Source organism: Ursus americanus, chromosome 3 (assembly GCF_024610735.1).
Source record: "Ursus americanus isolate L20-20 chromosome 3, mUrsAme1.1.p, whole genome shotgun sequence".
Taxonomy (NCBI): domain Eukaryota; kingdom Metazoa; phylum Chordata; class Mammalia; order Carnivora; family Ursidae; genus Ursus; species Ursus americanus.
The window spans coordinates 47,349,263-47,375,369 of record NC_142129.1 but is presented as its reverse complement, the minus strand read 5'-3'; the positions used below and the strand labels follow the sequence as shown (position 1 = coordinate 47,375,369).

Here is a 26,107-nt window from a genome sequence, read left to right as displayed (position 1 = left end):
ATGACTATCGAATATCTTGTGCTTAATTGTCTTAGCTCAGATTGCCATAACACAATACCACAAACGGAACACAAACTAAACAACAGAAATCAATTTTCTCAAGTTCTGGAGACTTGAAGTCCAAGATCAAGGTGCCGGCGAGGCTGGTTTCTCATGGGAAATTTCTTCCTGGCTTTTAGACAGCTGCTTTCTCATCATGTCCTCATATGGCCTTTCTTTGGTGCATGTGCAACCCTGGTGTCCCTTACTACTCTTATGAGCACATCAGTCCTATTGGATTTAACCTTAATTACCTCTCTTAAGGCCCCCTCTGCAAATACAGTCACACTGAGGATTAGGGCTTCAACATATGAATTTTGGGGGGACACAATTCAGTCTATAACACTAATCATTTATAGTCTCCTCGAGTTTCTTGGCTTTTTTTGTGTTCATCCTCCATTTACAAGCTAATAATAGTTATTTATTAAGCCCTTATTACCTCACAACTTTGTATTAAGCATTTTATATAGATCAGCAGTTTTCAAAATCTGGTTTATAACTCCTGGGGGTCCCAAGCCCTTTTTTTTCAAGGGATCTGCAACGTCAAAATTATTTCCCTAATAATATTAAACTCTTATTTGCCTTTTGCATTGTGTTGACATTTGCACTGATGGTACAAAAGTTATAACAGGTATCCAGGGAGTGGCACCACCATATATATTTTTTTGACCTCCCCCACCCTGCATTGCAGAAAAAAAGCCATTTTTTCTTAACAATGTCATCGATGATGCAGTGAAAATTATTGGTTTTATTAAACCTCAACTCCTGAGTACACACACTTTGAATATTCTGTGTGATGAAATGGAAAGTTCACATAAAGCACTTCTGCGTAATGAAGTAGGATAGTTGTCTGGAGGGAAAGCACTTGTGCAATTGAGTTGTAAGACGAACTAACTGCTTTTCTTCATGGAATACCATTTTTGACCTGAAAGAACAACAAACAAATAAGCTCTGATTAGTCAGACTTGGGACTTTTGCAGACTTCTTGAAAGTGAGCAAATTGAGACAGCTACTTCAAGGAAAACAAGTGACAGTATTTGTTGCCAATGATAAAATGTGGTCTCTCAGGTGAAAATTAGAATTTTAGAAAAACCTGTATTTTCTCTTGGAGTTTGACAGCTTCACAATATTTAAAAAGAGTTTTCTGATAAGATTAGAAATAATAATAAAGGATATTGATTTTTAAACATTATATAATGAATTGTTGAATGTACATTTTCCAAATGACCAATATGTGATGTTTCAAAATCATGCATGGGTGAAAGATCTAATCAAACGGAAAGAGATATGAATGAACTTTGCTGTAACGGGACATGAAAAGTTCATTGATAATGGTTTTTAGATTCCATATTGCAAATAGTTAAGAAAGTGCTACTTGTCAAGTTTTGGTATAGTAGCAAAGAAGAATGTCCACAATTATCTGAAAGGCTATTAAGATCTGCGTAAATCTAGTTTTTTAATATACTTCAACCAAAACAACACATTGCAGCAGATTAAGGTAGACGATATGAAATTGAGCTGACTTCTATTTATCCAGACATCAAAGAGGCTTACTGAAATGAAAAAGAATAACGTTATTTTTCCCACTAATATTTCATTTGAGAAATTATGGTAATTTTTTACACAAATATGTTATTAATGTTGATATAGAATGGGCTTATTGTTATTTTCAAGGAATTAATAGATACATTTTTTAAATCTTAAGATATAATACAGTAAATATTGATAAATGTAACGTACATAACAAAAATTCTTTGGAAGTTTCAATGTTTAAGTAAGTAAAGGGATCTCAAAACCAAAAAGGTTAAGAATTACTAACATAAAATAATGAAAGAACCAACTAGATAGACAGCTATGTCAGAGTTCTCAGCTGCAGACAAGAGCAACCCCTCTCACAAGCCAGTTTATGCAGAAGAAGAATCATGTAAGGATGTTAGGAGCTCCCCCAAAGCTAGATGATTCCTCTACCACCTTTGTAGAAAGGTGGAGTCCATGCTTTCTCACCCAAGAAAAAGGTGACATACTTTCAACACTAAAAATGTGCTTGTTCAATTCAGGCTTCGTATTTCAGGGTCCTTGAATCTGGAAGGAAATGTGAAAAAAGGAAAGGACATTTTAAAGTAAATGTCTCCTTTCTTGTGATTGTCAGACATCCCGCTGTTACAGAAGGGACATCCTGAGATGGTGCAAGTGAGAGTGGTCATCTGCTTATATTCTGCCAGGTACCAAACTGGGGCACATGGTGGACCTTAAATAAAGCCATAGAGCTGAGAAGCACTAAAAGTAGGAAAGAATTATTGTAAATGCCTGATTTAGTAGCGTTGCTGCCAATAAAGGATGACTAAAATTCATGCCTATTTCCATTCTCACATATGGACAGAAAAAAAAATGAGAAAGAACAAATGAAAAATAAGGTGGCTATCTTAATTTTTAGCAAAGAATGGGTTAAGTTTCCAGTATTCAATAACCAAAGAGACCCTATTCACCTTTGGCTTGATAACTGCTCATTGATTGTGTCCCTGGGAAGGTAAGCTCTGTGAGGGCAGGCATTGGTGTGTCTTGCTCATCACTATACCCAAGTGCCTCGAACACTATTTGGCACATGGCAGGTACTCTGTAAATACCCTTGAAGAGGTGAACAAAAGAGACTTCCTTGCTTTGCTTGTATACTAGCTCCTCTGCATTCTTCAGAAGCCCCCATAAATGTGTGCCTTGGCATTTCTGAGCCCCTCAATGTAATACAACAAATAACTGAGCTCCCACTAACTGTACTGGGCACAGAATCTGCCCTTAAAGAACTCTTGACTGATCAGCGTATTTTCTCAGTGCTTCTCAGACTTTAATGTGCATACGAATCCCTGGGGATCTTGTTAAAATGCAGATTTTGCTCCAGTAGTGTCTGGAGCAGGGCTGGAGAGCCCGCATTTCTCAGCTGATGCCGATACTGGTCACAGCACTTTGAGGAACAAAGCATTCATTGCATATCGGAAGATGGCTCTGTCAACAGACTGAGTCCTAGACTAATTCCCTTGGCACATATAAACTCAGCTCTGGTCTTGTGATCCCCAGAGGTGTGTGGGTCCCAGAGTGCACACTTCCCAGCACAGGTAACCTGAAGGCAGGCAGGATGACCTTACAGTTCTGCTGAGGTGTGGAAGAGACGAAAGGCTGGATGCAGTCTGGGTGTTGACGGGAAGTAAGGCATTTACATACCTTGCACCGCTTCATAGAGGCAGGGTCCCCAAGGAGATCATTTTCTTTCTCACTGCTGGAGACCGCATTCTCATTGTCACATCTAGTGGAGATATTTCATAACTCTGCAGGGTAATCATTTAGAATTTAAGTTCTTTCTCACTAAAACGTGTTCATAGAGGATATGAAAGTTAGCAAAATGCAAAGGCTTTTTTTCCACATCACAAATGTGCTTCCTCAGCAACTAACAACTTTCAAATGATCTGTCACATTTCGCATAATTAAATCACAGTCTCGATGGCAGTGAATCATTGCAGGAACAGTTGGACAGCACAAATAGAACATGAAGCATGGAGGGAAGAATCTCTTGGTTAGTAAATATCTCTTACATTGAGCGAACTAGTCCACATCAGCGAAAGGAAATGGAGGGAAACATGCTCTCAATTCAGATTCACAAAAGAACATTTCTGGAACACCAACTGAGGCAGCCCTGCCCTCAAGAAGCTTCCAGTCTTTGGAAGGACAAAATGTCAACAACAACAAAGTTCACCCATGGAATGACAAGAGCACCAGCCAGGTGATGGTATGATAATTGCAGGATGGTTATAATAAGGGTCACTTGATGGAGTCATTTTAAATAAAAATTTTCATGTCTACTTTCTTAACACTCACCTTGGCCACCCAATAACATAGTTCTTCATCCCTCAGAACTGTCCTCCCTCCAAGACTCTGAACTCAGATTCAGGTCCCCATCATATTATTATCACTCTCTTTCTCCTGTGCTGCACTGTCAGTAAGCATTACCAGGGCTCGCTTTTCAGACAAGTGTGGTGATTCGTAACACATAAGAACATTGGACCCTGACTTTCTGGGTTTGTGTGACCTTGGGTAAGTCACCGAATTACAGTGTGCCTCAGTTTCCTCATCTGAAAAATGGGATAATAATCGTACCATTTCAGAGGGTTGTTGTGAGGATGAAGTGAATTTAGGAACACAGGTAAGGTTTGTAGAGCAGTACGGACTCGTAATCACTATGTGGTGTTTGCTCCCTTTGCAATCACTGCTGTTCATTCTCCCAGTTCATCTCCAGCTGTACGACTCCCCTTGCTCCTGACCGATGGCCGTCAGTTTGCCCTGCCTGCCTTCACGAGGTACGGCCCTGGAGGCCCTTGGAGCCGGTCTTCTCTACTACCACTGCTGAGATGTCAAGTGTTGTTAGAGAAAGATGGAGTCAGGACCCTTCTTGGTGTGTCTGTCAGACTCACTATGCTCCCCATTCTTGGCAACTGCCCCCAATACACAGGGCTGGGCAGCCAGCCATTGTGAGTCCTAGGGCCCTGGCTATGGCTGACTGGTCGAGGAACACACTACTGGCCCATGTGGACCCTTCTTCTCTCTCCCAGGAAGTTGACATTGCCACGGAGCCCTTGAGTTGAACCTTTCATGGCAGAACTTTGGGGAGAGGGCCCCTGCCTCTCGCTGCTGAGGCCTCTAGCATTGCGCAGGCTTTGTCACTTCTCTTGGCCCCTGTTGACTCACCCCGCATCCTTCCAATAAGTTCCTGCTCTCTCACACGCTGGCCAGAGTGTGTTTCTACCTTTCACAAACCAAGGGAAACTCAACTGAGGCAGCCAAGGAACAATGACAACGAAGTCTTCTCCGAAGTCGTGCTATTTACTCTCAGGTGGTCCATCATTACGGCTGGGCACTTACTTATTCGTTATCCAGATCAAGACTGCCATGCGAGCGCCTTCAGCAGACCTCCGCTTACTCACGTTTTCACTTTCTCTGGTCCTTTTCTCCTAACTTCTGGGCCCTAGACTGAGCACCCCCCCGCCCCCTGCTGGAGAAGGTGGCCGGTCCCTGCACCACCTTAGGAACCCCACTCCTCTTCCTTTCTGTTCCCCCAGCCAAGCTCCTCAGAGGAACAGTCTCCAGGCTCTATTCCGCGCTAAACCAAATTAGGGAGACCAAAGAATGCATTTATCCTCCTGGGCATCACATGACTCAATGATTGTAATTAAGAGTTTTGAACGAGCGGAAATGTGTGGTAATAATAATAGCAAACACGTGCTCGAGTGCTCACTACCGTGATACCAGGCAGTGAACTGTGCACTTGCCGAACGTATAAATATCGTCTCATTCCCATGACCAGCCTATGAGACAGGAGCTATTCGTACCCCTTCACAAATGAAGAGACGAGCTGTGGCGAGGCTAAGAGCTTGCCAAGGACATCGAGCCAGGACACAGTGCAGCTGGGATTCAAGAAGATTAATAATAAACATTTAGTAACAGGTCATTGTTTTTTATTTAAGAAACATATACATGCATGTTTGGTTCTCACTTAAATAGTTCTCTACATATGGTTGACTCTGAGTTTGATTTTTGAAATGGCAGTCTGACCAGAATTTTAAGATTAAGGCAAAAATTAAACAGCTGCTGTCCCTTCGCCTAGAATCACTTATTCTGTAGTAATAGCCTTTTTTTTTTTAATCGGAAAGAGAATGTAGGAGGGTAATTGACAGCATTTTATAGTCTGTGTGAAGGCCAACAATTGTCTAATCTAGCCGTGTCATATGCTAATATCGATTAAATTTAATGCTGAGATTTTTCAGCAAATGAAAAAAAATCAATCTGTTCGTATCAGCCTAAGAGGGACCATTTATGGAATTCTTGCTGTTTGTAATTGACTGCTGTTGGAACAGACACTGTGCAATGCAGTTGCTCTCGGTGATTATTTTCTGCTTTCCTTAAGAAATTGCAAGTTACAGTGGCACTCCCTAGGAGCACTGTTTGCCGAGTCTGTCTGTAGAGCGGAGGGCGGAATTACCAGAAGAGCCCCAGCAGGTCAAGGGAGGCTACTGCCGCTCCCACCATCATAACCAGTCCACCCAAGTGACAAACAAGCCCTCGCTACCACCTCGGCTACAAAAAGCAATTGACTGCTGCTCAATTGGGCAGAAATGAGACTGTCACTCACTGAGGTGGAGACGTGAGAATTGCCTTATCTGGTTCTCAATAGCAATTTGGGTTTTTGGAAGTTATTTTACAGTTGTAATTACAAAGGGAAATGAAGTCTGCTTTCGGGATGTTACCAGGTGCTCTTCCTTCCATTATAACCTTGATGAATAGCCCCCTAGAGCAAACTCACTGGCTGTTCTACTAACTGGTTTTATTACGCAAATACAGGATTGAAAAAACACCATTCAATTGAGGCCGCATCTTAAGAACCATGGAGGTAGCTGTCTGTCCTCGTTCAAATATTTGGGTGAATGATACAAACTATATTTAAAGTCAACAAAATCCGTTCAGGCCAAGAAAACCACATTCTAAACTAGAGTTTTTATTTAAAAATTAGATTTCGTGAAATAGGATAAACATATTGCCAAGATCTGAACTCTTCTATGGACTTGTTTCCGGTCCCAGAGAATCGGCCAACTCCAGGTCCCAAGGCTAGCACCAGGGAGGGCAGACTTTTCCAGAACTCTGTTGCTGTTCTCTAGGGTCAGACCTCAGGGTAAGTCCCTTCACTTTTCTGGGCTCCACTTTTCACTTGATGGAGTTTTCTAAGATGGACTAACTTCTAAGGAGGACTACGGAGAAAAATGCTACAGAAACCAAGCAGAGCAGAGTTACGGGTTCCTAGAATGTTGGAGGGGACTTGAAAAGCCCTGCTGACCAGTCCTCTTTTTGACAATGGAAGGGACTGGAGGCCAGGGAAGCAGAGTGACCGCCCCAGGCCCCTGGATCAGTTAGTTGCAAAGCCAGAAGGAGAAAGGAATCTCTGAGTCCCAGGCCAAGGGCAGGTCCAGGAAATCCTTAAATACCATGTGGAATCCAAAGCAAAAATCACAATTTGCTCCTTAAACTCGACACACAGTGGGTTGCACAGCCTTAACTTCCTGTTTCGCAGAAACAGCATTAGCTGATGGTCAAATAGCCAGGCCATTCCCTCTTGAAATGGGCATTATTGCCATGTCTGTATTAAAGAGAGCACCAGTGATATGACATTCATTAAGCAGATGTCGTCTGTCAGGTGCTGTCTTTGTCTTGATCAGTAAGCTTTCTGATGGGATTCCCATTCCTCCCCCTGAATAAATGAAGAGAGGGGGATCCTTTCATATCCTTCTGCCTAAAAAGTTTCCTCTGTAGCTCAGACACAACAATGGAACTAACCAATGAATCCTCATCTCCCAAGTATTTCAGAAACTCTACACCTCTGGTGGCCTGAGCAAGAAACCCCTTGCAAAGAGTTCGGTTGGTGTGCTAAGAGCTACCCTTCTGACCCTTGCAATAAACAAATAGTAAAGTTGTCTTTTGCTAGTCAGTACAAAACTCCCTCTCGCTGCTCTAAAAACCATTTGGAACTGGTCCAGCTTACATATCTGTTGGATGTTTAAGAAATAGATTAAGAGGTCAGCAGGGAAAAGAGACATCTCCAGATGGCTGTCGAAATGGACTTTGGTAGGAAGAAAGGGGTGTGTGGCGGGGGGTGTTAGTTGTGGTGAAATAAATCAGGGCTAATCAAGACCACAGAGCCAGAGAAGCTCAGACTCACCAGGTGAGGGAGCCTGTGACAGTTAGAATTTGTTCAGTTGAGAGTAGCAGAAAACTCAAGTCAATGGGATTAAATTGTATTGGGTGGTTCCTCTTAAAGTGCACCTCGATTACCTGGGGATCTTTATAAAGGTGCAGATTCTGACTCAGTAAGTGTAGGGTGGGATCTGAGATTCTGATTTTCAAGGAATCTGCCAGATAATGCTGATGCTTGCTGGCCCTTGGACCACACTTGTTAGGGTGTTTAATAGGCCATGTCCCTGATAAGACAATTGTAAGGGCAAACTTCAGGATTTCTTTTTTTTCTTTCTTTCTTTTTTTTTTTTAGAGGGGTGCAGAGAGAGAGGGAGAGAGAGAATCTTAAGTAGGATCCATGCCCAGTGTGGAGCTCAATACGGGGCTTGATCTCACAACCCTGAGATCATGACCTTAGCCAAAATTGAGAGTCAGATGCTGAACCGACTGAGCCACCAAGGTGCCCCAAACTTTAGGAGTTCTTATCAAGAGGCTCTACCTTGCCCTTCAGAATCCAGTTTCTATTCATTTCTTTGTCCTGCTGGCTATCGCTTGCTCTGAAGTCAAAGGAGGCTTCTTCTAGTGCTCATATAATGGCCCCCAATGCTTGCCTCTTTATTCTCAACCAATGAGTGACCACCTGGCGAAGCTCTGGAAATTCACCCCAACTGGACCTGCTCAGGTCACGTGAGTCAGTGACCAGTCAGAGGAAAGGACTATGTCATTTGCTAAAGCCCATCAGACCCCACCTCTCCAGTTGGTTGAGAGAGAAGGTTCCCCTAAAGCACAAAACCTTCATGGGTGAGAGGTGGCTGACAGATTAAAAAACTGGTACTGCAGGAAAAGTTATGGAAGAAGCGATGCTGGGGAGCCAAGTAACAGAGGCTTTGTGACTAGAGCTGAAGAATGTGCTCTGGGGGCTCTGGATTCTTTGCCAATCGTGGCTCCTTTGATACCCTGAAGCTTTCACTCTGTTTGCAAGATGACATCGACAACCTCACCCTCACAAAAGTTCTGCCAATATCGACCCCTCCCACCACCACCCGCACACTCATAATGCCCTCTGTAAAGTAGGTAAGACAGACATAGGGACATTGGTGTTTCATGAGTGAAGTGTGTTTTCCAGTCTCTGTCTTCTCTATTATGGACTTCCTTCCTTGCCCCTACCATTAGTACTACGTGCCACCAGATCCAAATGTTTTCTTGGGGGAACCCAGTAAAATGTATCTACTCTGTGTTTCACTTAACAAGGTGACAACCAGCTGACCTGACAAACTTCTTGGTATCATGTGTGCTTCCCTAACAGTGAAATGTGTTACCCCTCCCAGAGGGACCATGCTCACATTTTCGACTGGTGTCCTCTGGACGCTTAGCATCTTGTGTTAAATGACTGAACCCAATAACAGGGTTTCAGGCATCATGACACGCCCCCGGGAAAAGGCATTTTTGGGCAAAGGAACTTTTGGAGCCCCTTAGGCCATAGCACGTTAGTAGCCATGTGTGCTCACCCAGAGAGCATGCGAGCCCAAGACTGATGGGAAAATGAGCTTTCTGTTTAAATGCTACTTCCCACACGGGAGCTTACGCTAGTTGTGATCTTCACCCATAATATAAAAAAGCATGTTGTTTACACCTCTATTTAGAACTTACTTTACTCCAACTTGCTGTCATTGTTGTTCTCTCCACCATCGTGTGTGTTCCTTGCAGGTGGAACCTTCATGGTGCCAAGCATGGTACCTGGTACTGGGCAGATAGCAAGTATGTGTGCCGTAAATGGAACGGAAGTGCTGAGAGCAGTCACAGAACCACACCAAGATTCTTATAAAGGCTGCTTTCTCCATAGCACAGATACTCTACAACAAGAACTAACTAGTAATACTACCAATGATCCACTTCCATTGTTTCCGAAATTGAAAGATGTCATTGGAAAGAGTGAACCTTTCAAGCCATCAAGAAACACACTCCAAAAGGGGGAAGTAATAATAGAATCAGGAATTGAGAACCAATAAAATCTAAATATGGCCTGTCACCACACTGATCATACCCTTCTCAGAAGAAGAAGGAAGAGCAGGTAAGAACAAGAAAAAGAAAAGGTAAGAGGGAGGAAGGGGAGGTGGTGGTGGGGGGAGAGAAATTTCTGGGCAAGGTGAGTACTTTGGCTACTGAGCAACAGGGCTGAGTACTAAGTGTAGAGGTCACTTTTAGGCAACAGGCTTGAGCAATGGAAACTTGAGCAAGGCCTGAGGGCCCCCAGTGACCACCAAGCTAACGCCTACAATCTCATTAAGGAACCCACCTTGAAATAGCCATAGGCCCTAACTGACCAAGGGGCCACTTACGACCAGCCACAGTTCCTAAGATTACCAAAAAGGGGGAAAATTCCATAGTTCCCATCCTTCCTCACTCTACCCTAGAACTATAGTCCCTCACCACTGCCACGTGGCAGACAGTCTCTCCTGTACTGTCCTACCTGCAGCTCCCTTGCAGTGTATTCAGTAAACTTCTAACTCTTTGTTCTGCCTTGGGTGAATTCTTTCAGCTCCCATGCTGCTGGCCCCCATGCAAATGGAATGCGCTAGGCTGTTATTGTCTCCTTCTGCACAGGTCTTCATAAGATCAAGTCCAAATTAAAAATTAAAAGAAGACTCTTTGAGGATATGCAGTATTGTCTGTACCTTCTATTAAATCTATTAAATTTGGAAAGTAACCAAGGCAGCCAGTCACGGTAGGAGCAGGACACTGCCAGGCCTCCTTACAGAGGCCAAAGTGCCATCACTGAGGATTCCTGTCTATTCACGGTCATCCGCTTGGACACAGGATCGCTATGCTCTGCACCCACGGGAGCCCTGTGCCAAGGAGGATTTAGAATAGTCTTTGCTCCCCTAGTTCTTTGGTCCCCTAGTTACCTTCTCCAAACTGGCAGGAAAATGAATTAGATTTCCATTTTTAAATGTGCGAAGTTTTGCTTAATACTGGTTTAAATTATTGGATGCTGGACCAATAAGGTAGGAGCTGAGAATGTAAAATTTTTCCAGAATCTGCTTCCACAGTAAGTTATAAATGCTGTCGTTTCACTCAGAGTACCACTGGAGGTAATTTTCAGTTCCTGAGATCAGGCTGAGGAAGTAAAAAAGAATGGAGGAAGGAGATATTTTTAGTTTTCTTTCTTCAAAGTGGGCATTATTATATTGGAAAAAGACATAAGAGATCACATGATTTTGTATAGCTCCGCTGTGAGTGTTCAGTTCTCTGTCTTCCCGCTTCTGCCCTGGAAAACAGAGGGAGGCTTGGAGAAGGGAAACAAAGGGAAATGTCTTTTCTCACCCAGAAGAAGCTCATCCTTAGCTGCCCCTGGGAAGGAAGCTGTGGGGATGAGGCTTTATCTTCAGGGAGCGCTTAGAACTTTCTAGCTATGGATACAACTGTACACGGGAGCAAAGAGTCAAGTACAGCTCCCTGTGAAAACTTAAAAGGTTTAGGTTTGAAACAAAAGAGAAAGAAAAAAAATTTAAACATAAGAACTAAGAAATGGACACCCGATTATTGCTAGATACACATTTTTAATTCTTGCTTTCATAAACTCACGCTCTAAAACGCCCTTTAATAAGGGAAGAGTGAGGCATTGCAGGGCCAGAGGCTTCGGCTCTGGAGCCATTTCTGCCGTTCACGGCCGTGTAGCTTTAGGAAAATCACTTAACCCAGCAGAGTGACCAAAGAATCCTGATTTTAGCCCTGCAAGTCCCATGTCCTTGGAAATTCCTCAGTCCCAGAAATTCCTCAGTCCCTTTCTTTAGGATGGTTGTTAGCCCTCCTTAACAATGCTGAGTCACCTCCTGAAACCAGCACTACACTCTATGTTAACTAACTTGAATTTAAATAAAATTAAAAAATTAAAGAAAATTTAAAAACAATGCTGAGTCTCCCTTGACTCATTTGTAAGATAAGGGAGTGGAAGGAGATCAACTCTTAAATCCCATTTAGCTCCAGATAAAGACTTAAGTTGTTACATTGTTTTATTGTTTATTTATTGAACTTGGACTACTTTTACCAAGGATTTGAGGAAGCTTATAAGGATCAGCAGTATAAAATAAAAATATATATATATAGGTTTCAGAACAAAACAAAAACATCTAAAATAGAAAAACAAGGCCAAGGTTTAAGTTGAAATGGAGATATGCTGGCCATTTGACCCAATAATTATTAAAATTGAGTGGCAAATTTGGCTCTGAGCTTCCTGGCAATCAAAGCAAAAAGGGAAATATAATCTATAATGTGATTCACATTGTCCACTAAGGAAGTATCAATTTCTCAGGGGAATAAAAGATTTTCCTGGGATTTGATCTTAAAGAAATTTTACACATGCATCTTTATATAGAGGACATCAAATCAGGTCAGAAACCCTGCACTTAACAATATCCTAAGGGTAAATGCAATAATGATGCTCACATGGCTGTTTACTAAATGTTCTTCCAAGTAACCAGAGGGTGTTCTACTAAACAGATTCAGTGGAAATAATCCCAGAGTCTCCCAAACAATATGGTACAAGCTGGTATTTTTGAGGTTGGCTTAAAAAGAGAAAAACTACATAATCTAGAACAATTGGTGTACTACAGGCCATCAAACTACCCTCTTTAAATTAGTATTTTTCAGTCAGCCTTTTTCTTGGTGTTCAAGAAATCTTGGATTGTAAAAGGCTTAGAAATCATGGAAGAAAAGCTAAAAATTGGATCTGAGCCAGAACCATTCTAAGGGTCTGTTGGCCATGGCCCTTGTGGAAAACACCCCCTGGATCCCTTTCCGTATAACTTCTCCTTCCTCCAACCAATCCCCCTATATTGCAGGTCCTCTTACTTCTTCCAGAAGGAGTTCCCAGGACTAGGTTTTGTCCTTTTCAACAGGTCAAGTAAAATGTTAGCCCATGATGTATAGATAGCTGTCATATTACTTTCCATAGCTACTTATTAAATCTCTAATTCAGAATTTGATTTGGGTTTTATCTTTAAATAACCAAATGTCTATTGAAGTGTTTTGTCCCAAGTGAGAGCTCGAACTCCCAATTCAAGTCCCCACCTTGAACTACACAAGGAATTTTAAGGCCTTAGATTAAAGTGTGGTAGTCTTTGCAAAGTAATAGGATTTCCCCAAGAACTTATGGCATCACAATTGCCTGGAGAATCTGGGTTGGGATTTAGGAAGAGAACCTCCTTCCTTTAACAAAGGCAAATGCCAAGGATTGTGAACTTCTCTTTGTTATACTTATCGCACAGATGTAAATTCAAAGGGAAATTAAGATATGCTATCCAGGGGTGCCTGGGTGGCTCAGTCCATTGAGCGTCTGACTCTTGATTTAGGGTCAGGTCATGAAATCAGGGTTGTGAGACTGAGCCCCACATAGGCTCTGTGCTCAGTGAGGAGTCTGCTTGAGGATTCTCTCTCTCTCTCTCCTTCTATCCCTCCCACTGCACACATGCATGCATGCTCTGTCTCCCTCTCAAATCTTAAAAAAAAAAGATTCCCTCCCTCTGTCCCTGTGCACACTTGCTCTCTCTCTCTAAAAAAGAAAAAGAAAAAAAAAAATTCTATCCAGATGAAGGTGAATATCTTACAGAAGCAATGTCCTTTTTAAAAATTAACTTCTTTTTGGTTTATTTTGTTTTTATTGTTCTAAAAGCAATACATGTTTACAAAAAATTCAAACAATAAAAATGTGTAAAAAGTGAAAAATATTTCTTTTCCCTCCCAACCAACTTCCCAAAGGAAGATACGCTTCTTGCATATCTTTCTAGAAATGTTCTATTGAGCCATATTTCTGATCAAAGATGGTTTGTCAAGGATCTGAAAGCAGACCTAACAAATATATTACAAAACATGTATACAAGCTACTCACTAGTATATAAGTCATGGTTCTCAGTTGGAGTTCAAATCAAAGCATGTACCTTATCATTTGGTCACCTTATCATTTCATAACCAAGACCCTTACTCACTGAACATAGGCTACCTAACATGGGTAGCATAACATGACTGCAGGCAAAACATTCCAGAAGAAAGGAATGTGTTTTGAGTAGTTCTGTAGGATTCTGTAGGGAATCCTGTGATATTCAGCAAGCCGATATTACCATGATATACAGAAATTTAGATGTTCTAAGATACAACTTGAGATGTCTTGACATGAGATCTATTAGATTCAGATTTTCAAGATGGTGGGATTCTTCAGGTGGTTATGTAGTTCAGATGGTTATATAGTTCTGATTCACCATTACAGTTAGTGAGTGTTGGAAACTGGAATACAAATAGCACCAAATTTAGGAAGGAGCAAGAATAATCTATCTAATGTCCTTGACACTTGCCTCACTTTTTAACTTTATGGGCCCTTTTGAAGAATCAAGACAGGCATAGCAAGGATGTCTTTTTCTCTTCCTCGGTGGTGGTGGCTTCCACTGGAAGACTGGAAGCCTGAGAGATGGAATCATCTAAAGGCTCTTCACTCATATGTCTGGCAGTTGATGCCGACTGTTGGTGTAGCTGGGACTGAGGATGGGAACACCCACATGTGGCTTCTTATTGTGGCCTGGGCTTCCTCAAAACATGGCAGGTAAGTTCCAAGGCCAAGTGTCTTGAGAAAAGGAGCCAGGTGGAAGTTATATCCTTTCTCTGACCTGGCCTCAGAAGTCATATAGCATCACTTCCACCATACTCCATTGGTTAGGGCAATCACTCGAAGATTCTAGGGGAGAGAATTTAGATCTCCATCTCTTGGTGGAGATGTGTAAGGTACATTGTAAAAAGAGAGGGTAAATGTGTAGATGTGGCCATCTCTGGAAAACATAATCTGCCGTACTATCCAAAGGGTAGAGGTTATTGTTAGCAATGACATAAATGCTAGGAAGGTTTACTAGACAGGGTTATTGGCATGCCTCTTTTGTCAGATCCTAGATGAGCCCTATGCAAAATCATTGAAATAGGTAGGGCTTATCTTCAAAGATGTGTCCTTGCCCCCTTGCCTTCTACTTCAGTCTTCTATTTTTGCTTCCTTCTCTCCTAAGCCCATAATGCCTTCTAAGTGCCTAGACTTTTCTATTCCTTTACCCTCACAAAAACTCATCCTTGGGTGTTTCACTCCACCAGGGACCCAAGAGATTTCATTTTCAAACTCACTTGCCAAAGTGAAAATGGCTTCACTTTTTAGCCACCACAGAGAATGGACATATTTCTACAACACCAGGGCTTTGTGAAAACAAGGTCACGTGCCAAGGCATGATTTGGGGGAACTGGTAAAGCCAGTAAAGTTCTTGATAGTTTGTACGTTCAGGAATTTCTCCCTTTCTTTAGAAGAGCAAAAGAATGTCCTTGATACACGCCAGAAAGTTAACTCTTGTTATCTGTGGAATTGTGGTTGACTTTTATTTTATCCTTTCGTATTTTCAGTCTTTTATAAGTTTTCCACAAAGAATGTGTATTGATTTTGTAATTTGGAAACAAAGCTATTTTTTTAATAGCTTTATTGAGATATAATTCACATACTATACAACTCACCCATTTAAAGTGTACAATTCAATGACTTTAGTATATTCACAGAATTGTGCCTCCATCACCACAATCAACTTGAGAACATTTTTATGAGCCCCCAAAAAACTCCATACTCCTTTCCTGTCACTCTCCAAAACCACCCCCGCTTCATCCTCTATTTTCTGTCACTATAAATTTGCTTATCCTGGATGTTTCATGTAAATGGAATCATTATATGTGATCTTTTGTGACTGGTTTCTTTGATGTAGCATAATGTTTTTCAAGGTTTGTGCAAGCTATAGCGTGCATCAGTACTTCTTTTTATTGCTGAATAATATTCCATTGTATGGATAAATCACATTTTATTTAGCCATTCATCCGTTGAGGTACATTTGCGTTGTTTCTACTTTTTGGTTATTATGAATAATGCTACTATGAACCTTCATTTACAAATCTGTGAGTGAACATATGTTCTCATTTCTCTCGGTGATATATCTATGAGCGGAATTGCCAGATCATACGGTAAGTCTGTTTAACCATGTGATGACTCTTTTCCAAAGACGGGCGAGCCGTGTAACAGTCCCACCAGCAGTGTATAAGGATTCTAAATTTTCTACATCCTCACCAACACAAATTATTATCTGTCTTTTTTTAATTCTAGTCATCTACTTGATGTAAAGTGGTATCTCATTGTGGTTTTGATTTGTGTTTCCTGAGTAACTAATAATGTTAAGCATTTTTATATGTGCTTGTTGGCACTTGTACGTCTTCTTCGGAGGAATGTCTATTCAAATTCCTTGCTGATTTTTTGATTGGGTTGACTTTTTTTTTAATGGATTTGTAATGGATCTTTATATTTTCTAGATGCAAGTCCCTTATCAGATATATGATGGGCAAATTTTTCTCCCATTCTGTAGCTTGTCTTTTCACCTTCTTGATGGTGTCTTTTGACACAAGAGTTTTTAATTTTAATAATGCCCAGTTGATCTATTTTTTCCTTACTGCTTGTGCTTCAGTGTAATATATAAGAAACTACTGCCTAATACAAGGTCACAAAGATCTACCCCTATGTTTTCTTCTAAGAGTTTTATAGTTCTAGCTGTTAGACTTAGTTCTGATCCATTTTCAGTTAATTTTTGTATATGATGTCAAGTAGGGGTCTAAGGTCATTCTTTTTTTTTTTTTTTAAAGATTTTAATTATTTGACAGAGATAGAAACAGCCAGCGAGAGAGGGAACACAAGCAGGGGGAGTGTGAGAGGAAGAAGCAGGCTCATAGCAGAGGAGCCTGATGTGGGGCTCGATCCCATAACGCCGGGATCACGCCCTGAGCCAAAGGCAGATGCTTAACCGCAGTGCCACCCAGGCGACCCTAATGTCATTCTTTTGCATGTGGAGTACCATATGTTGAAGAAACTATTCTTTTTCCCATTCAATTATTTTGGCATCCTTGTCAAAAATCAATTGAAATAAATTCTTATTTATGTTATTTTGTTTCCATAAAGCTTTATCTCTGGTTTATCGATTTTATTCACTAATTCGTGTCTCTATCCTTATGCCAATACCACACAGTCTTGATTACTACAGCTTTGTAGGAAGTTTTGAAATTGGAATCTGTGACTACTCCAATTTGTCCTTCATTTTCAAGATTGTTTTGACTGCTCTGGGCCCCTTGAATTTTTACATGAATCAGTTTCATATGGATCAGTTTGTTGACATCTGCCAAGAAGTCAGCTGGGATTTTGAAAAGGATTGTGTTGAATCTGTAAATCAATTTTGGGAATATTGCCATCTAAATATTATGTTTCCTGATCCATGAACATATGATGTCTTTTCATTTATTTAGGTCTTCTTTAATTTCTTTCAGCAATGTTTTGTAGTTTCCAGAATATGGATTTTTCACTCATACTTTCATTAAATTTGCTAAACAATAATTTTTGTTAAATTTATTCCTATTTTATTCTTTTTGATGCTATTGTAAATATAATTGTTTCTCAATTGAGTTTTGGGTATTGATCTTGTATCCTGTAACTTCGCTGAGCTTACTTATTAGTTCTAGTAGTTTCTTTAGTGTTATTCTTAGGATTTTCTTATATATAAGATCATGTCATCTGCAAATAGAGATAATTTTACTTCTTTGTCTCCAATCTGGATACCTTTTATATCATTGTCTTGCCTAATTGCCCTATCTACATCCTCCAATACAATGGTGAATAGAAGTGGTGAGAGTGGACATCCTTGTCTTGTTCTTGAGCTCAGGGGTAGAACATTCCATCTTACAGTATTAAGTATGGTGTTGGCTGTGAGTTTTTCATAGATGTCTTTTACCAGATTGAGGAAGTTCCCTTCTGTTCCTAGTGTTACATGTTTTTATCAGGAAAGTGTATTGAATTTTGTCAAATGCTTTTTAAAAATTTATTGGGAGGATTACATGGTTTTTGTCCTTATTCCATTGATTTAGGTTTTCATCCTTTTTCTATTGATGTGTTGTCCTACTCGAATTGATTTTCAGATGTTAAACCGAACTTGCACTTCTGGGTAGATCCCACTTGAACATAGCATATTTTTAAATATTGCTATTATTTTTGTAAAGGTTTCGGGGTCTATATTCATAAGAGATGTTACTCTCTGGTTTTCTTTTCTTGGGATGTCTTTATCTGATTTTGATATCAGAGTAATGCTGGCCTCACAGACTGACTTGAGAAGTCTTCCCTTCTCTCCTGCATGGAAAAGTTTGGGAAGAATTGGTATTAATTATTCTTTAAAAGTTGAATGGAATTTAGCAGTGAAGTCACCTGGTCTTGGGCTTTTCTTTGTGGGAGGTTTTTTTGATAGTAATTCAATCTCTTTACTTATTTGATGTTTATTCAGGTTTTCTATTCTTGAGTAAATTTGGAATTTTTTTTCTTTCCAAAAATTTGTCTATTTCATCTAAGTTATCTCATTTGTTGATCTTTTGAAGAATCAACTTTTGCCTTCATTGACTTTCTCTATTGTTTTTCTCTATATATTTCGTTGATTTCTGCTCTAATGCTTGTTACTGCCTTCCTTCCGTTTGCTAACAAAGCTATTTTTGACTTTTTGAAAAGAAGAAAAAATTATTCATCCAACATATTTGTGATGGCCATTTGGGTCGTTTGCAAATTGAACTATTACATATAAAGTTGTATGAACATCTCTACATGTATTTCTACGAATGTATAGTTTCATTTCTCTTGGGTAAATATCTAGGAATGGACTAGGAATGAGATAGATGTATGTTTGATTTTTTAAGTGTTAGAAGATAAATCGAGGTATATTAAATATGTTAAGAATGTATTTGAGCAAAAATTAATTCAAATCAGGCAGCATCCAGTCTAGCAGATGGGGAGGCGCTCCGAAGAACTGTACGAAATGAATGAACTTTACAGGACACGGAGTAGGAACAAGGAAGTTCTACTAGGCACAGTGTGGGTCGGTTATTGCAAAGCCACCTTCGTCTAGAGGATGGCAGGGGTCTACCAGGCAGCTTATCACACTAGTGCTCATCAGGCAATTCCTGACCAACTGGTTACGATTGCATTTCTGAGAGAGCCAAAACTGTACCACGTCTCAGTTTGGTGATATCAAGCTTAGCATGAGTGACTCTGTTTGGGGCCTGATGTCTTGTTTTTTAATGTAAAAAACTATTAAACAGCTTTGCAAAGAAATTGTACCATTTTACATTCCAACCGGAAATGTATGAAACACCCCCTGCCCCCCCCCCCCCCACACACACATTTGGTACTGTCAGTCTTTTTCCATTTCGCCCTTTTGCTGAGGAGAATAGTGGTATTTTCTGGCTTTAGTTTGCACTTCTCTGATAATTAATGAGATTGATCACATTTTCACTTCTGTCCAAGGGACTCTTCAAATTTTTGTCCCCTCTTCTGTTGGTCGTCTGCTTTTTCCTTATTGACCTGAGTTCTTTATATATTCTATGTGTACACTTTTTGTCAAATAAATTACAGTATTGATGGGGTTCAGGACACACTACCTCAAAAAATACAGCTCCTTGGCCTACTAAGTATTTCGAGCTGAAGAAATTTAAGAAATGGCATGTGCAGGAAGGACTGTCTGACCTTCCCCTGACGCAGGTCATAAAATCCTCATGGTAGAAGTGCCCTCCTTATATCCAAGGAAAGGAGCATCCTCACTTCAAGAATAGAGAGACACAGAAATCTGAATGAACGGGCCTTGCTAAGTTTCCCCCAGTTTACCACACTTACTTCATGACTCTGTCCTATTATATTTTTCCACAACTTTCCACTCTAGGTCAAACCTACCATAAAAATACTCTGATTTAACTTTCTTTGGATCTTCATTTCCTAACAAAGTCTTCTGTGTTGCATAAAACTCACAGTAAACAGATTTGTATGCTTTTCAGTCTTTTGTTACGCGAGTCCCAGTAGAGAACGTAAAGGGGTGGAGGAAAGACATCTTTTCCTTCCCCTACAGTGTATATACGTGGACCACGATAAAACAAAGTGAATGTACTATTGCTACATACAAGTATGTGGATAGATCCATAGACATAATGATGCACAAAAGGAGCCATCATAAGAGAGGACATACTATGTAATTTCATCTGCATACGGTTTAAAAATGGCAAAACTAACCTACTGTGTTCAAAGTCAGGGGAGTAGTTCCCTTTAGGATATTGGGTAATAACTGCGAGGATAGGGGCGCCTGGGTGGCACAGCGGTTAAGCGTCTGCCTTCAGCTCAGGGCGTGATCCCGGCGTTATGGGATCGAGCCCCACATCAGGCTCCTCTGCTATGAGCCTGCTTCTTCCTGTCCCACTCCCCCTGCTTGTGTTCCTTGTCTTGCTGGCTGTCTCTATCTCTGTCAAATAAATAAATAAAATCTTAAAAAAAAAAAAATAACCGCGAGGATGCATACGGGGACTTCTAGGGTCCTGGCAACGTTCCATTTCTCCAATAGGACGCTGGTCACACAGGTGAGCTCACTTTTTGAAAATCCACTGAGTTGTCACTTTGTGGCTTGTGCACTTTTCTGAATAATTATACTTCCACAAACTATTCAAAAGAAGGAAAATTGTGTTCTTGAGAAATGTGTTAAGTATCAGACACTTGGTGTGTATGAGCAAGTTCTCTGCATACGATACATTTCTTACTTGTATTAAGGTGTTGTTTTCCTTTGCATTAAATCTATTCTTTGTGCATACTTTCTTTATATTATAAGCCTAGCATTTCATCTAATAATAGGTCAATAGTAGAGTTAAACTTTGCCTTTGCTCTGGACTGTAGACACCTTGGCAGATAACACAAGCTGAGTTCCCGAGGGCTAAAAGATTTTAAAATCTACTCCTTCCCCATCAATCCCATACTGCGGAATACAGTGCTCATACAATGAAATGCCGCGGCTAACACACTGCTATCGCCGTCCCCTTAGGAATTCATTGTAAAAGGTTTCACTGTACTTTGTAAAGCAATTTGGAATCCTTCATGATGAAAGGTTCTATATAAAGAAGGTAATATAATGGACTTGGCTTTCAACTTCTTTCATTTAAGCCTTAACAGAAACATGAATCTAGTATATTAGCATCGTAAACCAATAGGTGCTATATAAATGCTGAATAGAAATATTCTCGATGAATAAATTGCAAATAGAGCTATGTGTTAGCTAAGTGCTTTACCAAGTATTATGCAAATGAGGATTAATAAGGCAATTACACTTAATTAAAATAATAATAATAATGCTACATTCTTCTACATTCTTCCAATCCTCTCAGCACCCATTGAGTTAGATATTGGGTGTGTGTCTGCCACTTAAATCCCAAACCTAAATGCCCCTAAATGCAAACTCCCATGAGATGCCTCTTTGGAAGGAAACAGTCTTCCTTTGAGTCTGTACCAAACAAAAGCTCTAAGCAAGTTAGCGGGGAGAGGGGCAAAGGAAGCCCCTCTCATGCGGGACATTGACTCGATGCTTTGAAAGAGTCCATGATACTTAAAACAGTATTCCCAGGCCCTAGAAAATGTGTAATACTGCCCAGAATTACTTTACAATGCTTCTTGGCGTTGCTTGTGGAGACTAGACCCTCCAGGGCTCCCCTAGGCTGTGATTACATCATTAAACGGTTGTCGTATTCACCCCGAGACAGTGACGAGCAGAAACACCCCATGTTATCCCTACACGGAGCCTAAAAAGTTATTAGAATGCTTTTGGTGAAAGGTGTGTTAACATCAATCATTATCATCATTTTATATATATATATATATAACATCTTTGGGCACTGAGAAGTGATTTCTACAGGGGCTGTAGTCCAAAAAACATTTTGTTTTGTAATTTCAAGTCCAGATTTACAGAGAAACGTATTTATGATGAAACATATTAAATCTACAACTCTTATTTTTGTGTGTAGATCAGATGAACTGCTGCACTTGATGGGTGAAAAGTGGCATTTCTATTTGACCTCTCATTTTTGAGCCTTGCCGTGATACGACAGAGCACAGTAAGGCTCTCTCTAGAAGCCAATTTTCTTGCTTCAGCTCTCTGGACAAAATGATATAAACCACCAATCCTTTTGCAGAAAGTTTGAAATTTCACTGTGGTTGGGGGCAAATTTGAAAAAGGTGGGGGGGAGACACCGCCCAGACTGGAGAGAAGGCTACCCAGGGGATGGTGAGCAGCTGTCCCCTGTCTCCCTAAAGATGAGCCGGGCTGCCCTGAAACAGGAGGGGATGCGGGTCCATGTCTCCGAAAGGAGCCGCGCTGAACGTGTACAAGTCCTCACCTCAAGGAAAGCACAGAACGAACCCCACTCTTTGTCTCTACTCCTTTCAGTTGCAACATCACAGGTATTTCACAAGAAACAGCGTAATCTATGCAGGAAGATTGTTGTCTTAAGGGTCATCCAGTGGGTCCCAAAGCTGTTTTTGTTACATGAAACCCCACACAGAAAACAAACAAAAGCGCTGCACGGGTCCCTCAGCAGCCTGTTGGCACCGCTCTAATCTGGTGCAACCCAGGATCGTGATGTCATGGTTAGAGCCGCACATGTCAGTGACGCCGCCGTGAAGAAGATGGGACGTGAACTAGGCTTCGCACGTCCGGGACACGTTGCCTGAGTGATGTGTCCGTCGGGGTTCCAGGCAGGAAAACACCAATCACTCTAGGCGTGTCAAGCAGAAAGGGATGGAAGCCAAGGATCACGTGAGGGGCCGAGGAGTCAGGTCAGGGGGTCAGTAGGCTGGACATTTGGCTTCAGGGCCACCGCGCAGCAGGCGTGATGTGGGGGTGCGGCAACTGCCGGGCTCCGGGCGGCCCCACAGCCAGCCCCACGCAGCCGCTGCCGGAGCTGGGCGGCTGCTCGCCCCGCGGCACCACTGCAGGAAGCCGGCCTCTGCCTCCTCTGTCTTCCCGGCTCCACGCAAGAGCCGCTCACTGCGGAACCTCAACGGCATCCGGGACCGGAACCTCAAAGGCGTCCAGGAACAGAGCGTTCAGCCTTCCAGCTCTGTGACACAAGAAGGCCCCCAGAAGGAGCTGACTGGATCATGTCCAGAAGAACTGGGGGCAACGTATGGGACGAGCCTGAGCAACGGTGGAGCCAAGGCAAACTGCCCGGTGAATTCCAGGTCAGTGGGAAGCTGCAGGTCAGCTGTAAAGTCAAGAAGGCTTCATTGGATAAATGAAGGGCCAGGTATCATTTTTCCATTGAAAAGTTTAAGAATAGCTTGAGCAGTCTTTTATTTCTTTCCTATTTTTAAAAGTAATCTATGTGCAGTGTAAAATTATTAGAAAACACATTTGCCCAAACAGAAAAATAGTCATAGCCCTACCATCAGGGATAATCAAATATTGGTGAACCTCCTTCCAGATATTCCAGTGTTTCTTTGGCTATGATATCACGGTTTTCCTTGTGACGAGCGCTCCACATCAATAAATTACCATCTAGTGACATTATCAATAGCGCTATGTTACAGAGGAGTCTCATACTTTGTCTAATAAATACTTTATTTAAAGGCTCTCTTTGCTGGGCATTCTGATATTTTAGATTAATAGCGATGGAATGAATAGAAAATGCAATATTTCAGGGTCGGGATTGAATTGGGAGATGCGAAAAGCAAAAATATCAATGAGGCGGAAGGACGCAGCAAAGCGCATAACGTGTTCAGGCTGAAGGAACTTAGGAGTCGTCCTCGTCCATCTTCCTCATTTAACAGATGGGGGCAATCGAGACCACATTTCACTCCCTTCACCCCAACTCTCCGGTCTTCATTCTCCATCTCTCTTTAATCTGTACACACACTTTCTGAGGTCTCAGCTGGACGTATTTGAAGCCACGTGGGGATCATAGTTTCCAAGCGCGGTTGAAGATCTGGTCAATTCGCCCTGTTCTTGTAATCCCTCTGTTTGACAGTTTGTAGCTTCTTTTCTTTTCTTTTTTTGGTCAGAGTAATAGCTCTTAAGCAGATGGTTATAATCAGTCCCCACGGGTGAGCCTTGGACGGAAGCTGGACGGGAGACTCAGCCGGGATGGAGGGTTCTGTGACTCACCTGGCTTGAACCCAGGCCCGGAGTGAGGGTGCTGATTGCTTCCAACCTGTTCTTTGGTGAGTGATAAATATCAATTGAACTTTCTTCATATGGTAGAGATAATAGACTCAGCTCTAAACAGCAACTAACAAAAAATATAACTTTACAGAACAAGGTCAACAAAAATCCAAGCTATTACAATTCAGTTCGATTCAATTCACCTCACCCAGCGTTCATTGAGACCCTTTTCTGTGGCTAATACAGTGTTTGTGGGAGAGGATCAGTGTTAAGAAAAAACCAGATACAGACCCTACCCTCAAAACAACTACTGTCTTACAAAGGAGACGAGAAAAAACGTTCAGGCACGTTGTGGCATCTGCTTCTGTTTTACGTGGGAACGGCCCTGGGTCCCAGATGATTTCTTGCACAGTTTCCTCACCTCTTGGGCTTTGGTTGTGAAAAAGCAGGAAAGAGAGAGAGAACTGTATATGGTTTTATACTTTTTCAGTCCAAGAACACTTAAGACATGATATCTAATATTTTTCTGGTCTAGATAGCCTCGTCTTTATACTTTTTAATAAAGCAACAGGCAGTTATCCCTTGTGGTTTGTAGCTACGGTTCATTATCAGAGGAATGCTGGCCTTTTAAGTGGTGTTAACACCAAAACCCTCTTCTCTTGTCTCTTTCTAGTTAAGATTTCCTCCTCTTGATCCTCCCTCCCCACACATTGATCACACATTGCATGCTTCAAAGTGTTCACTTAATCATTCCACTTTTTCCAAGAGAGTAGCTAACTCTTAATATGCTGCCGGTTTCCCATAACACTTCCTTTGCCTTAAAAATATCTTGAAAGAGTAAATCTGCCAATAAAGAAACTACCCAGACCAAAAAGCCCTTCCACAAATTTTCCCAAAGGGAGCTGGACGGCAAGCGGGGGAAATGTAGCAATAACATTTGAACGCTGTCTCAGAGCTCCCGGACCCCTGCCTCGACGTGGTCCAACCCCAGTGGAAGCGAAGCCTCGGCTTGTCCCTCCCTCGACACTTGACCCACACCTTCTGAGGTCTCAGCTGGATGCCTCTGAAGCCACGTGGGGATTATGGATTCCAAGCGTGGTTGAAGATCTGGTCATTTTGCCTTGTTGTTCTTGTATCCCTTCTGTGTGACAATTTGTAGCTTTTAATTTTTTTGATCCGCGTAATAGCTCTGAAGCAGATGATTGTAATCAGTCCCCGCGGGTGAGCCTTGGAGGGAAACTAAACAAGACACGGAGCGAGGATCGGGGATTCTGTGACTCACTGGGCTCAACCCCAGGCCCGGAGTGAGGGTGCTGGCTGCTTCCAACCTGTTCTTCGGTGGGTAATAAATGTCAGTTGCTCTTTCCTCTATGGTAGGCGTGATGGCCACAGAAGAGAACATGACAAACAGTATGTGGTCAGAATGTATCCACGGGAGCCAAACTCATGCGTGCTCAGAATGCAGTTGTTGAGTCCGTTTGTCATTCTTTTTATGTCCAAGTTTTAGTAACAGGATGTTTTCAAATAGTTTACATTTCTCTTGGGACATCTTCCCCAACCAAATGTCATACCCATGCTAGCCAGGAGTTATTTGGATTTGCTCAACTCTTGTTTTTTCCAGACCCATGATTGAGGCCATTTCTGCAAGCGGGATCCTGCACTGAAGATAATGGGCTTTTCTTGCTTGTCCATAAGGAGAAAGATTATGAGATCAGTGGGAATTTGACAGAGCACATTATTAAATCCTTGGACGTTAAAAATTTCAGTTACTTGGAATGCTCACGATAGAAGCAAACTGCAGATGACATTCAAGAGCGTATTTGATGAAATTGTTAATGCTAATATTTATTTTTATTCATGTTATTTTATGTAATGTTATTCTCTAAGGAAATTATAGTTATTAGGCCTTTCTTTTTTCCACTAAACCTTTTTGTTGTGCTCCAAAAATATCTTTTTTTTTTTCCTGGTTACAGAGTAGTAGCTCTTCATTGTAGAATACTTGAAAAACACAGAAAAGTATTAAAAAAATTTTCAAAGTACCTATGATTCTTCAATCCTAGGGTCTTCATTTTTTTAAAAGACAGTCAACAGTGAACATCATTTGAAATTTTATAAAGCGTTTAAATTTTTTCTGAATTGAGCATTTTCCAATTTAAACCCTGATTCATTCTTCCAACAGAACTCTTGCCCTGGGGCGCCTGGGTGGCTCAGTCGGTTAAGTTTCTGACTCTTCATTTTAGCTCAAGTCATGATCTCAG

At 41.3% G+C, this 26,107-nt stretch overlaps 1 protein-coding gene across 1 annotated transcript in view; it reads right to left on the bottom strand.

The window, feature by feature from the left end:
* Window positions 1-839: 839 nt before the first annotated feature.
* HIBADH (3-hydroxyisobutyrate dehydrogenase) overlaps window positions 840-26,107 on the bottom strand; it is a 175,194-nt gene continuing 149,926 nt past the window's right edge. Inside the window, exons 8-9 of the mRNA XM_045792966.2 lie at window positions 3,253-3,356; window positions 840-964 (exon numbers count right to left, since the gene is read on the bottom strand). Coding sequence (XP_045648922.1) covers window positions 3,264-3,356 — 93 coding nt within the window. The 3' untranslated portion in view covers window positions 840-964; window positions 3,253-3,263. The remainder of the gene's footprint in view (window positions 965-3,252; window positions 3,357-26,107) is intronic.